We start from the raw sequence: 13,537 nt of genomic DNA, 5'->3' as shown, positions 1-13,537 counted from the left end.
GCCGGAATATTTGTTCAAACAAAGTAAACATTTTCTTCTAGACCTCAAGCCTCTGGTAATCACAGTTTTGGGTGTACCTTCAAAATTCTCCTTTCTTCTTTTTTTTTAAACAGAGTATTGAACCTAGGGGCACTTTACCACTCTCTACATTCCTAGCCCTTTTTATTTACATATGTATTTATTTTTTAGTTGTAGTTGGACACAATACCTTTATTTATTTATTTATTTTTATGTGGTGCTGAGGATCAAAACCAGGGCCTCGAAAGTGCTAGGCGAGTGCTCTACCGCTGAGCCACAGCTCCAGCCCTTGATGTTTGTATTTATTTTACATTTTTGGTACCAGGGATTTAACTCAGTGCTTACCCACTGAGTCAGATCCCCAGTCCCTTTTTTTGTTTTATTCAGAGACCAGGTCTTGCTAAGTTGCTGAAGCTGGCTTTGAACTTGTGATCCTCCTGCCTTTGCCCCCCACCAAGTGTCTGTGACTATAGGCATGTGCTATTGCAGTGGGCTCAAGAGTCTTTTTTTTATTATAGTTTTTTAGTTATTGATAGACTTTTTTTTTTAAATTTATATGCGGTGTTGAGACTCAAACCCAGTGCCTCACACATGCTTGGCAAGTATGCTACTGCTGAGCCACAGCCCCGGCCCCTCAAGATTCTTTTTTATGTATGGGTAAACATGGACATTTTTCTTCACAAAAATAAGCTTGGCCGTTAATTATGCTCTGTGACTCGCTCTGTGCAGGAGGGTGGCCACCTCCCCCCTCAGCCCATACCTCTTCAGCCCCCTACTGACAGCTACACAGACTCCTCTTGATGACACTACCTGTCACAGGACACTTTATGAGCACTCTTGTGCACCAGGTGCTGTTCTGGTTACCCAGGATGGAGCAGGGAACAAAGCAGTCCTTGCCTTCAAGACCTCCCTTTGCTACCACTAGACATTACCTGTTCCCAACAGTTTCCTAGAGTGTAAAACGGCGCATGTATAGACATGTATCTTTGCATGCACGTGAAAGTATTACAATTGGGTAATTTATATTAAAAGGAATTGTGCACATCAAAACTTTTTAAAATATATCTTTTTTTTTTCTTTTAACATCAAAATTGTTTTTGAGACAGGGTTTTATTACCTTGCTTTGGCTGGCCTCAAATTCTTGTCTCAAGAGATTGTCCTGCCTCAGCCTCCCACATAGCTGGGACTACATATGTTGAATTTTTATTTTTATTTTTGCAGTGCTGGGGATGGAACCCAGGGACGTTTTACCATATGTAAATTAATACATATGTACATACATGCATCTGCCATGTATACACGTGTCCATCTAGGCACACATGCGTTCATTTGGCCTCCAGTAAATGAAGCATATATGACAGGCCTTGAACTGGACCAGGGGACTCCATGGCAAGGTGTCTGGCCTTGTGCCGCTCCTGTTGGAGTGGGAGAAAGAGCTAAGTGAATGGCCTCATAGGGTTTGTCCGGGGGCCAAGTAAGGGTAAGGATTCTCTGAGGCACTCCCACTTTTCCCAGCTGTTCTGCAGGCTGTGGTCACAGTAAATTCCTTCCTTCCTCTTTTCTTTCCCACACCTAATCCAGTGCTTAAGTTCACTTACCTCTCAACTTCAAGAACACTGCGGCACCCGATCAAATTCAAAACTGGGGATATTCAAGAGGCTCTAAGCCTTTGCTGCTCTAAGTCTTTGCTGGGCGCTGCAGTCTCAATCATGACTAACTTTTCTCATGGCTCAGCACCTTCTGTCAGTGCTTCTGTGAAATGTGCCCCTTTCTCTTTCCCTGGCTCTTACCTCTGCCATGGTCTGAGCCACCACTGTCTCTTGAAGGACTGTTTGAAACCATCCTCCTCACCCGTCTGCTTGCTTCTGTGTCTGCCCCCTGGCAACCAAGGCATGTTCCACACAGCAGCTAGAGGAACTTCTAACAGCATATTTTGGATTTTTTTTTTTTTTTTTTGTACTGGGGATTGAACCCAGGGGCACTTAAGCACTGAGCCTTTTTTGTTGTTGTTTTGTTTTTGAGATAGTGTCTTGCTAAGTTGCTTAGGGCCTTACTAAGTTGTTGAGGCTGGCTTTGAACTTGTGGTCCTCCTGCCTCAGCCTCCAGACCCACTGGGCTTATATGTTGGATCTTGCCACTTCCCTGCCAACATCTTCTGATGTGTTCCTTTGGACTTAAAATAAAATCTAAACTCCTCTTAGGCCCTCAAGGGCCCATGTGACCAGGGCCCTGCCTGCCTGCAACCCTCTCTACCCCCTCTACTCACGCCATTTCTCACAGAGTGTCCCAAACACTCCAACTCATGCCTTTTCCCCCAGAGCTTTTTGTGTGTGGTGGCTATTATTATTATTATTATTATTATTTTAAAGAGAGAGAGAGAGAGAATTTTTTTTTTTTTAGAATTTTTTTTTTAATATTTATTTTTTATTTTTTGGCAGACACAACATCTTTGTTTGTATGTGGTGCTGAGGATCGAACTCGGGCCGCATGCATGCCAGGCGAGTGCACTCCTCTTGAGCCACATCCCCAGCCCGAGAGAGAATTTTTTGATATTTATTTTTTTAGTTTTCAGCGGACACAACATCTTTGTTTGTACGTGGTGCTGAGGATCGAACCCGGGCCGCACGCATGCCAGGCGAGCGCGCCACCGCTTGAGCCACATCCCCAGCCCAGCCCTTATTATTTACTTGGCTGAGAGGACACCTCCAGGAGGCCTTCCTTGAGCATGCCTTCTGAATCAGGACCCCAGACCCAGTCATTCTTTCACATTTCTTGGACTTCCTTCTCCAGACAACTTGCCTCAGGTCTTGCTTGGTGTTGGGTTGTTTATATGTCTGATCAGGACCTCAGGGAAGAAGGATAGGCCATACCTGGGAATTTGGGGGGACTGGAGAATTGTGGGAGTGCTGGGCTGGAGCTCCCCACCGACCATGCTCAGATGCCCTTGTCCTTCCAGGACTGAGCCTTTTGTAGACACACCCTCAAGGTGTCCTTGCAACATTCTAGAAAGGTTGATATTTTTATTCACATTTTGCAAGTGAAAAAACCGTGGATCAGAAATGGAAGATTCCCTTCTATGCCTATAAAATCATACCCAAAGTTTGTGTGACATAAGTGGTCAATAGCATGCCAACTGGATTTCGAACTCAGTTCTGCTGGTTTCAGGACAAGTGATCTTAGCCATGTCATACTGAAATCCCTCCCCATTGGCAGCACCAGAGCCTCAGTGCTCCAAACTGAGCCTACACTGCCAATATACACCAGAGCCAGGATTCTAACTTGGGCTTGTTTCACCCGAAATTTAGCATCCTGTGTTGGTACCATGATCTCTGCTTTGCCCAGACACCATTGGGGAAATGAGGGAAGGGAAACTTCTTGGGTTCCCAGCCTTCAGGCTGCAGAGAGATAAATGGAGCTAAGCCTGGCAGCAAGGCCCACCCTACTTCCTGTCGGAGAGGACTGAGGCTGAGGTTATTCTCGGTCACAGCTGAGGAGTCACCCAGGCCTTGGGATATCCTTGACTGGCTGCCTCTGAAATTACCTCCTGGGTTCAGGTAGCCAGGCCCAGGCAGGATTAATGAGAACACACCCCCTGTGCTTGTGGACAGCACAGTGTAGCACTCAGCACTCAGGTCAAGGGATTTAAATCCTCTATGTCTCTACTTCCCTGCCTGTAAAAAGGATACAAAGAAGCATGGGGATCTACTATTATAATTTTTCTCCAATCTGGCTGTTATTTCTAAATTATGGGACCAATGAGAGAAGCATGGATGGCCCACCAGTGTCACTGGGAAGCAGGAAGAAACCAGAGATGGGAGTCCTCATTCACACGTCTAGACATAACACATGCTCCAGTCCTGCCCAATCTGCCCATGTCTCAGAATCCTCCTCTCATTTCTCCATGCTGAAGTCCTGCAGCCACTGCCCCTCTTGCTCTGATCACAACAGACCCCTCACCCACCTGTTTTCCATCTTCTCCCTTCCACGTCACCTGAAGCCAGAGCAAGCTTCTTACCAGAAAAAGCAAGTCCTACAGGTCAAAACATGTTGGTGGTTTCCTTCTTACACTGGTCTACTAGACTGGCAGATCAGGCTGCTACAGGCCTTTTTTAGCCTCATCTCTTGCCCCTCAAATCACCACAATGTAGCCAAAGAGGTACTGGTAACTTCCTGTGAGCACCATGCAGTATGCCAGGCCTCTGGTGGTTTTCTGCCTGCATCCTGTCCCACCCAATGCATGCATCCTGAGGATGGCTTCGGTTGCTTTCTGCAGGAACCCTTCTCTCTGAGTCTCCTTCCATCCCCGCATGCCAGGTGCCTCCTTTGAGATCCCCAGCTCCCTCTATGTCTCCTACTACAGTTCTTATTCACCACATTTGCTACTGCTTATATCCAGGTCTGCTTTTCCACAGGTCTTAAGCTTGGAGGGGTCAGTGAGGGCGAGACCACCAGGCTCCCCATTGGGTCCCTGCTCAGAATAGTGCCCCTAAACATTTGGGGACTGGAAGAATGAGTTACAAAATACCCCAGGGCCTTGGGAAACCGAAGTTCCTGAAGTTGCTCCATCCCCAGAACAGTAAATCTAGCCAGTGACACTATTTAAGAAACTACAGGACAACAAAAGACTTAGATAACATCAAGGAATGAGACAAGCTGGGTCACAAGGCTGCGTGATGAACTGCTTCAAGTCACCTTCACGGCAGGTGAAGCCTTTGCAGACACTTCGCAGATTCCGAGGGTAAGAAACCAGCTTCTAGGGCCACCTCTCTGCGTGTCAGTTTTCTGAGAAACGGGACTTGCTCTCTTTAGAGCCTACTTTAGTGCTCAATGAACTAAAGTCTGGCAGGACCTTGGAAGGCCGTGCCATTCACAGTTTTCAGACTGTTTCTCCTCGTCATTGTTTCTTCTGCTCTCGCTCTCCTCTCTGCCCTGCTAGCCGCGGCTCCCCGCCCCGCGACCTCCCACTGCCTAGCCTGGGCCCCTCTTGTGGCCCCTCCGTTCCGCCCTGCCCGATGAGGCGGGCTCGGCCGCAAGGCGCACCAATAGGGGCGGCTCTGCCTTCCACGAGTCCCGCCCCACACCACCGAGCACCAATGGTGTTCCGCGCTCGCCCCGCCGGGCCGCCAATCGCGGGCGGGCTGGGCCGCCGACGCCCCGCCTGCAGCGCGCGGCGGCCACTCGGCGGGCGGCCGAGCAGGGCCTCGGCAGTCTCGGAGCGGCTCGGCGGGGCTAGGTGCAGCGTCGGGCTCCGGTAGCCTCGTCGGGGGCGCAGGCGGCGGCACTGCTGCTCGCCAGGTGCCGAGCAGAGGCGGCGGGCGAGGCGAAGCCACCGGCCGGGCCGGAGGGTGCCTCGGTTTCGCCAGGGCCCGCGGCGCGGGTCCCAGGACCTAGGAGGAGGCGGCGCCCCTGGCTGCCCGGTGTTCGCCCGGAGGAGGCCCGCGGGCGGACGTTCCCTACCGCAGCGTCCCCGCCCGCCTCCCGGAGAGGCCGCCAGAGTCCCGGCAGTGCTGTGGGTGTCCTTCGCCACCACCCCTGGCCTCACCTGCGCGGGCCGCCTGGCACCAGGTGCGGGGGCGTGTGCGCAGCGAGGGCACCTCCCCGGTCGCCAGCGGGGCGGGGGCGGGGCCGGGGCCGCCCGCCACCCTTAGTCTCACCGGCCCGCCCGGCCCGCGGCGTCAGCTCCCCGAGGCCCGCGGCTCGGGATGCTGCAGGTCCGCGCCGCCGCTCGCGCGCCGCCCGCCACACTAGCGCCTGCCTCCTGGGCCATGCCCTGCTGTTTACATGCTGGTGAAGCCCCCGGCCGCCCCGGGCCCCTCCGAAACCCAGCTGCCCGAGGGTGAAGCCGGCCCGCCCGCGAACTGGACTGGTCACTCCGACCTGGGGCTCCGGACTCAGATCCCTGCTCGCTCGGCCGCCTCCGCCACCATCTGGGCGGGATCCGGCTCTGGGGTTTTGGAGGAGGGGGTGTGTTGTAAGGAAAGGAATCCTGGGGATTTCTACCCCTTCCCTTTTATTTGGCCTTCGGGGCTTTAGACTCAGGGAACTCGCCCATGGCTTTCTTGATGAAGAAGAAGAAATTCAAATTCCAAACCACTTTCACCCTGGAGGAGCTGACAGCCGTCCCGTTCGTGAACGGAGTCCTCTTCTGCAAGGTCCGGCTGCTGGATGGCGGGGATTTTGTCAGCTTGTCGTCAAGGTAGGAGCTAGGGCGTTCGTGCCTGCAGGGGATGGGGGTGGTGCTGGCAGGGATCTAGTCATTTGGCAAGTGTGGAAGCCCCCCTGGGGCCCGGAGGATCCTGGGCATTATGTGTTTGGGGCAGGTTTGCACAAGACAGAACCTGGCCTAAGTAAGTTGGTAAAGTGACAGTCACCAGTCTGCAGGTGACCAGCCAGATACCTGGGGTTCTGTTTTTTCAGGCCCTGCATGCAGCCCTGTAGGCCCATTCTGCAGACTTGCATGTAGAGCCCAGTAGGATTTGGGCCTTGAAGGAGTGGGTAGGGAAGGGGTGTTCCAGGCTACCTTGCAGTCCAACTGGCCAGTGGGGCTGTCATATGATTTAGAGACCCAGCCAGCCACAGGATCTCTGGCTTTCCACTGTGGCTGGGAAGGCCGGGTTGTAGGCACTCCCCAGTCTGGCTGGAGGGTGGTGGCTGGATTTTGGCCAGTCCAGCCTCCTCTGAGTGACTGTCCTCTGGCTTGAGCTGGGCTACTTTGCATTGCAAAGGCTCTTGTCAGTAGGCTGCTGCCCAGTGTGAAAGAAGGTTTGATCCCCACCCTGTCAGGTCTAGCTGCCCAGCTTATTGCTGAATGTCACGGAACTCCCAGGCTGTTACTTGCTGACTGGGCCCACCTGGGGTCTCACAGTCCTGGCCTATCCAGAGAGATCCTTGGAGTCCTAAAGATGGGGATTCGAATCCTGGCAGTTTCTGGGCTCCCTTTTCGTCTAGGAAATTGGGCCTGATACAGGTCTCATCCAGAGTAGATAGAATGGGGTGCAGGGCCTGGCCCATGGCCTGGGACACTTGCTCCCCCCACCCTGTCTGCCCTTTGCTCCTCAGGCCTTGTGGGCCTGTTAGCTGCAGCTGCCTCACTATTCAGAGATGGAGGTGTGTGTTACAAATGGAGAAACTGAGGCCTAGAAGGAGGAAGTAAGTGGCTTTCCAGGGAACTTGCAGGAAGCAGTGTCAACTGGACTTGGCCTGTTTGGAGACCTGTTGGATGAATCTGGAGGTGGAGTGCTCTCTGAGTGGGAGGTGGGGAAGAAGAGGGGAGCTGCTGGCCTAACCAGATTTTGGAATCTCTGGTCCACACAGAGTGGGGTACCTCTTCTGTGCACTAGCTCCCTGTTCTGGGAGCTACTTATCTGAGGAATTTGAACAAGGGCTGTCCCTTGTGGTGGGGGTGGCAGCAATCCTTGGTTGCCTGGGAAGCCTGTGATCCTACAGCCACCCCACACAGTGCCTCGTGGTTTCGGAGGGCTGTGCTCAGAGCTAGGGCCTGGAGTTGGCTACTTATTGGCTGGGTGACCTTGGGTGAGTTACCCAACCTTTCAGATCACAAGAGCCAGCAATTGTTGTTGCTGAGCTCCTTGTTTTGCTAGCACCTGTCAATACCTTGACTTTGTCATGGAGCAGAGGTAGAGGCCAGGGCATAGGATTATCATTGGCCCCATAGGATTATCATCCCCATTTTACTGAGGAGAAAACTGAGGCACAGAGTGAATGATTTGCCCGAGTTAATAAAATGGAACGTAGATTCAAACTCAGGATTGCTTTTAACCATTACCCTGTTGTGCCCCAGAGCCTCAGTTTCCCCTTTTGTAAAATGGGTTATAAGGGGGATAGATTATGTATGTACTGTGTCTGGTCTGGAAGATTGATGCAGCAGAGGGGTACAGCAGCCCAGGTCTTAGGGGGACATCCCCTTGGAATCAGCAGCGTGCCTACTGTGAGCCAGGATGGGGACAGTATCTTGAATCCCAGGGAGGAACTCATAATGAGCCCCAGCCTGAGGTCTTGCCTGGCCTCCCAGGCCCTGTAGCCAATCTCACTCTACCCGTCAGCCTTTCCGTTGTGTGCTAAACCTGCCTCCTCATCCAGGAAGTATGGAAAGTTCCAGGTCTTAGCCCACATGGTCTGGATTTCACCTCTATTTTCCCTTCTCTTCTGGCAAGGGGCCTCAGATTCCCTGAACCCAGCAGAGCCCAAACAGCTTTTCCCAGCCCTCATCCTGGATGAAACCTGAGTGGGGAGGAGCTGACATTGAGGCCCACAAGGTGCTGGGTTCCTGTTTGCTGCTGGGCAGGTGTGACTGGAGAGAGCAATGATATTGGAACCAGAACCCAGTTTAGAACCACTTTGGCTTTGGCTGGGCTTTTGCCCAAGAGATGGGGGCTTCTGGGTTCCTCCTCCTTCCACCCACACCCCATCCACCCTGGTCTCTAGCCCAGAAGCCCTGCCTCACAGGCCACTCCTCCAAACCACCAGGGCCCCATTGTTTACAAGTTGGGGTAAGGACTGGGGTGATTGGACCTGGTTAGATCCTGGGCCCAGATCCAGTAGTGCATTCCCCCCAACCCCAGGGACCTTTGAGATGGCTCAGAGCCAGTGTTGGCAGCATGGGCTCTGTCACAGTGAACTGCCTGAGGCCCCACCCTGCAGCACCCGCCCTCCTAGCCAGAGTGTTTCCCTCTGTGTTGGGTGCCATGGCAACAGCTGGGAACTCTGCACTGCCTGACCCAATTTGAACAGGTATAGCAGGTGGTACACTGGGGCTGGACCATTCCCCAGCCTTATCATTCCGACACCTCCTGTGAACAGTAATCCTCACAGCCACCACATTCGGAGCCCCGTGCAGTGTGCCAGGCCCTGTACTGAGTATTTTGCAAGTGGTATCCCCATTAATCCTTTGCCATCTGGAGAGGCACTGAGATCAGATAGAAGTCACCAGGTGGGAAATGGCAGTTGGGGAAATTCTTTTATCATGGTTTAAAGTCCTTTTGCCTGTGCGTATGCTGCATGTCAAGGAACTCCTCAAACGCATGGTCAGTTGAATCCCCATAACCACCTTGAGCTGAGGGCACTGTCCTCGCTATGGATGAGGGTGCCGGGGTCAGGAGGACTAGGCCTCTGTCACTCAGCTGGAGACTACTGAGATAGGACTTGAATTTCAGCAGGTCTGGCTCCAAAACCCTGTCCTACTATGGTGGCAGTGGGTGAGGAGCAGCTAGAGACCCATGTGACATTCCAGACCTTTAAAGAAGGCTTTTTTCAATAGATAAGGTGGTACAGGAAAGTCCAGTTCTGGGTAGTGCAGAGGAACTGAACTAGATCATGGGAGGCACAAAATGAAGAGTTCTCAGGACCCTGAGGCAGGGTGGGACTGGGGTCACTGGATTTGGAAGCAGGAAGAGGCTAGCACTGGGGCATAATGGGTTCCAGCCTGAACACCTCCCAGGTGGAGGGATCCAAGTATGTCTGGGAGGCTTTTCTGGGGTGGAACAAGCGGGGCCCAGAGGGATGCAGAGGTCCCAGCCAAGTCTGAGTCAGAAAGTGGCCAACCTGTCCTGAGGTGGAAGAATCTCAAATATTCTGAGAGGGTTCTGCTCCCAGCTGGCATGGGTCCTTTAGCTTGCCCCACGTAGTGCCAGAGGAAGGGAGTGCATTGTTTAGCCAGTGGGTGGGGAAACTGAGGCCTAGGGCAGAGCAGTGACTTGTCAGGGTCACTTCATAGGAAGAGCAAACATGAGGAGACTGGTCTGGCCCTGACTTCTGTCCCCTGTGCCTCAGTACCTCTCAAAACACAAGCCCTGCCTGCCTATTGTGGGCGCGGCTTTGTTCCCACTGGGATGGGAGGCCCTGGAGAAAGGCCTTGGACAGATCAGCTCTGCAGACGGAGGTCCTATGCTTAGGCCCAGCCCTGGGGAGGCCAGGCAGGCTTGGTCTTTCCTCACATGTGCCATACACTTGGCCAGAGCCCACAGGCCTTGCCCACTCTCCTTGAAAAAAGCTGCAGAATGCCACTTGAGGCTACCACTGTTTGAGCCTGCTCTTAGGGATATCTTGGTGTGGAGCTTTGGGAAGGCAGGATGGAGAAGGATTCTCAGATCTGTCCCAAGGGGCTGAGGGGAGCAGGGACAGAGCCCTGGGCTGTGGAGGCTCAGACACTGGGAAGGGAGGAGGGGCCAGCAGACAGGTTCCATTCTACATTATTTTTAAAAAAAGTTTTATAGTTATAGATAGACAACATGCCTTTATTTTATTTATTTATTTTTTTATGTGGTGCTGAAGATCGAACCCAGTCTCACACATGCTAGGCAAGCACTGTGCCACTGAGCTACAGCCCCTGCTGTAGCTGATTCCACTTTTTAAAAAATATATATTTTTTATTTATGTTTTTTAGGTGTAGATGAACACAATACCTTTATTTTTTAAGACCTTTATTTTATTTATTTATTTTTAATGTGGTGCTGAGGATCGAACCCAGTGTCTCACGTGTGTAGGCAAGTGCTCTGCCACTGAGCTACAGTTGCAGCCTCCATTCCACTTTGACCCAGTATTCACCATTGGTCCTGGGCTTCCAGAGATGAGAGGACCAGACCGCCCTGTTCCTGTGAACTCCCAGTGGGTGGGGCCAGTGTGCCTGGCGGGCATCATGGGAACTTTGTAGCCTAACAGATGTGGGGAGTCTCCTCTTGGATCCCATTAGCCCCTGGCAGACCAGCTGGGGCGGCGTTTCTGCCCAGGCATGTGTCCACTTATTATCAGGTGTCGAGTGAGCTCCCATCCAGGTTGGCACGGTCCTGGCCTCACATAGCTCACTGTCTCATGACGGGGCTCGTCAGTGCCATAGGGAGGGCTTCCTCAAGGAGGGAGTGCTGCATGGGAGCCCCCGAGGCTGCGTGGCGTGGCCTGGAAGAAGTGGGAAGACTGTGGACTGGAGGGCCCTGGCCTGAGGCACTGCCTCTTTAGGGGATCAGGCAGGGCACGTTCGTGGGTTGGGGTACTGAGAGGGAAGGAAAGGGATAGAGTAAGTGATGGAAAGGAGACAGGCTGCTGGCTTTGGGAGTCCTCTGAGGGGCAGGGGAGCAGTGTGGCCTGCTTTGCCCACTAGGATGGTAGCTCTTAGCTGCCAGGTAGAGATGATGGAAGGGGGCTTAGAGAGAGGTGGAGTGCTGGTCCAGCCCTGGGGGGGGGGGTGGCGGGCAGAGTGGGGAGGGGGTTCTTCACCCTAGTGGCTCGGCACCATGCCTAGTGCGTGGAAGGTGCTGGCAGATGGACATTCAGAGTATGCACAGTGGCACACGTAGCCGGGGTTCTGTGGAGCCATGCAGTGCTCCAGGAGTTGTTGATCACATAAAAATCCTGACTTTCAGTTTCTTTCAAGTTGGGAGATCTGACAGCAGTGCTGCCTGGCTGTTTGGCTTAAGGGAATTTGCAGCTGCCTCCTCACGTGGGCTTCCTGCCCAGGGTTCCTCTGACCCCACCAGCACACCCTTGGGTTCCTGGTGTGATCTTTGTCCCTTGTTTTACCTGGACCAGCCTAGTCCCTGGGGCCCCTGTGGAAGCCTTCTGTATGCAGGCATGGGGACAGAGAGGCCTATGGAGAGAAGTCCTTCTGGCGGGGAAGTGGACAGGGCCAAGCTAGTAGCCACAGAGGCCAGAAGGGTCAGCAAGGTTGTGGCACCAGGTCAATTGCCAGCTCCCTTCAAGGTCACGTCAGGCTGCTGGTGGCCAAGGTGAGACCTGAAGCTGCCCAGCCTCTGCCTGGCCTTAATGTCTGCTCCTTGGACCTGACTTTTGATGCCAGCTGGCCACATTGTTAGCAGGTGCCAGCCTGGCAGCAGCCCTGACCCAGGTCACCAGGCTCCGTGGAGCCAGAGCTGCTCTCTAAGTCCTGTTCCTTGCTTGAAGCTCCATTCTGGGAGATGCCTTGGCCTGGGGTTCTTAGCAGCAACCATTCTGCGTGCATGGAGGTGGCCGGAGGCCCAGAGTGACTTTGAACCCTCTTAGTACCTGGGAGTCCTAACTTGCTTTCAAGGAGCCCTGCATATGGGTACTGGGATAGCTGCTGGCAAGTCTGTGTACAGACCTTAGGAGCCTAGGGACTCTGGAGTGGAGACCTAGCAGTAGTACTGTGGCGACAGTTTAGATCTGTCCTCCTCTCACCATGCAGCCATGGGAAGGTTGGAGCAGGAGAGAGCTGCCAGATTTGCTTAGAAAAGACCTAGACAATTAGAACAAATAATTAATTAATTAAAAAGAAAAGACAAGACCTAGAGCTAGTGTGGGTGGGGAGGGGGTTGGCTGCTCATTATCCACCTCTCCTGGCAAGTGCTTGGGATTGGGGGGACACCAGACCTGTCCTCAGGCTCCAGAGGTAGGCTGCTGTTTGGTTGGCTGACGCTGCCCAGCCTGTTCCTGGCCCTGGTGACTTCGTAGGGCTAAGGTTGCAGACACCCAGGGCTGGGAAGAACTCTCAAATGTAGGCCCCAAACTCCCACATCCCCACCCTGCCCAGCTGCTAACTGGCAGTGGACAGTCCTCATCCCCAGCCCGGCCAGCTTGGTTCAGTGGTTGGAGGAAGGAGCTCTGATAAGAGATTCTCTTTGCCTATTGGGTTTTTGTCTTGCCCTCCTCTCCCCTTGACCTGCCATTCACTGCCTGTGACCTTGGGCAAGGGACTTTAGATCCCAGCCTCCTCTGTGACCCTCTCTTGAAGCACAGAGTCTGCCTCGCAGAGTTCCGGGGAGGATGTGGTGAGATAACACCTGTCAGGCGTCCAGTTTGGCCGCTGCCCATGGTGGACACAATGTATGCTAAGGTCTGCCCTCCTGTCTCTGGGCTGAGTCCCAGCTGTGCCAAATGATGTGCCCCACTTACCCCTGGTAGCTGGTATTCTGCTGTGGGCCAGGATGATGGGGTGCTGCCAGGAAAGGGCACTTCCTGCTCAGGGCCAAATCTCTGCCCCCTGCAGGGGTGTGAGTAGGCAAGGAACGTGCCTGGTATCTGAGCTCAGGCGAGGGGCTGCATGCTTTCTTGCCTCGTTAGCTTGGATCTGCCCCATATGCAGTGCCTCTGCACGGCCAGCTCAGGGACTGCTCTGGGAGGCAGGAGACAAGCGGTGGAGGGCCCTGGCTGTCAGCCTGCTGGTGGGCAGGGGCATAGGTGAGAGAGCCCGGGGCCTCCGGGCCCTCACTCACCCCTTGCCCTTCTGGTTTCTCTTTGTCCTGCATCTGCCTCGTCCTCTGTTCTCCCTTCCCACTCCTGCCTAGCCCAAGAGCTACCTCCTCTGGGAAGCCTTCCCTCGCCTTTTTGGCCTTGTCACACCTGTAGGCCCTCATCTCAGGGCGCTGGTCCTCATCCATGTGTCTGGCTTCCTCCCCAGGCTGTGGGTCCTTCCTGGGCAGTAGTGGCCTTCCCTGCACCTCAGTTCTGGGGCCTGCTGCTGTGGACTGGTGCTGCCCTGGGCTGGGACTGTTTTATTTTTTCCCCCTGGTTCTGGGGATTGAATATAGGG

General features: G+C 53.6%; 1 protein-coding gene across 1 annotated transcript in view; it reads left to right on the top strand.

Annotated features, from left to right (window-relative positions):
* Window positions 1–5,209: 5,209 nt before the first annotated feature.
* Eeig1 (estrogen-induced osteoclastogenesis regulator 1) overlaps window positions 5,210–13,537 on the top strand; it is a 33,698-nt gene continuing 25,370 nt past the window's right edge. The window contains exon 1 of the mRNA XM_027943780.2: window positions 5,210–6,214. Coding sequence (XP_027799581.1) covers window positions 6,069–6,214 — 146 coding nt within the window. The 5' untranslated portion in view covers window positions 5,210–6,068. The remainder of the gene's footprint in view (window positions 6,215–13,537) is intronic.

This window comes from Marmota flaviventris, chromosome 13 (genome assembly GCF_047511675.1).
Source record: "Marmota flaviventris isolate mMarFla1 chromosome 13, mMarFla1.hap1, whole genome shotgun sequence".
In the NCBI taxonomy this organism is placed as follows: domain Eukaryota; kingdom Metazoa; phylum Chordata; class Mammalia; order Rodentia; family Sciuridae; genus Marmota; species Marmota flaviventris.
This window is presented reverse-complemented; position numbering and strand designations above follow the sequence as displayed.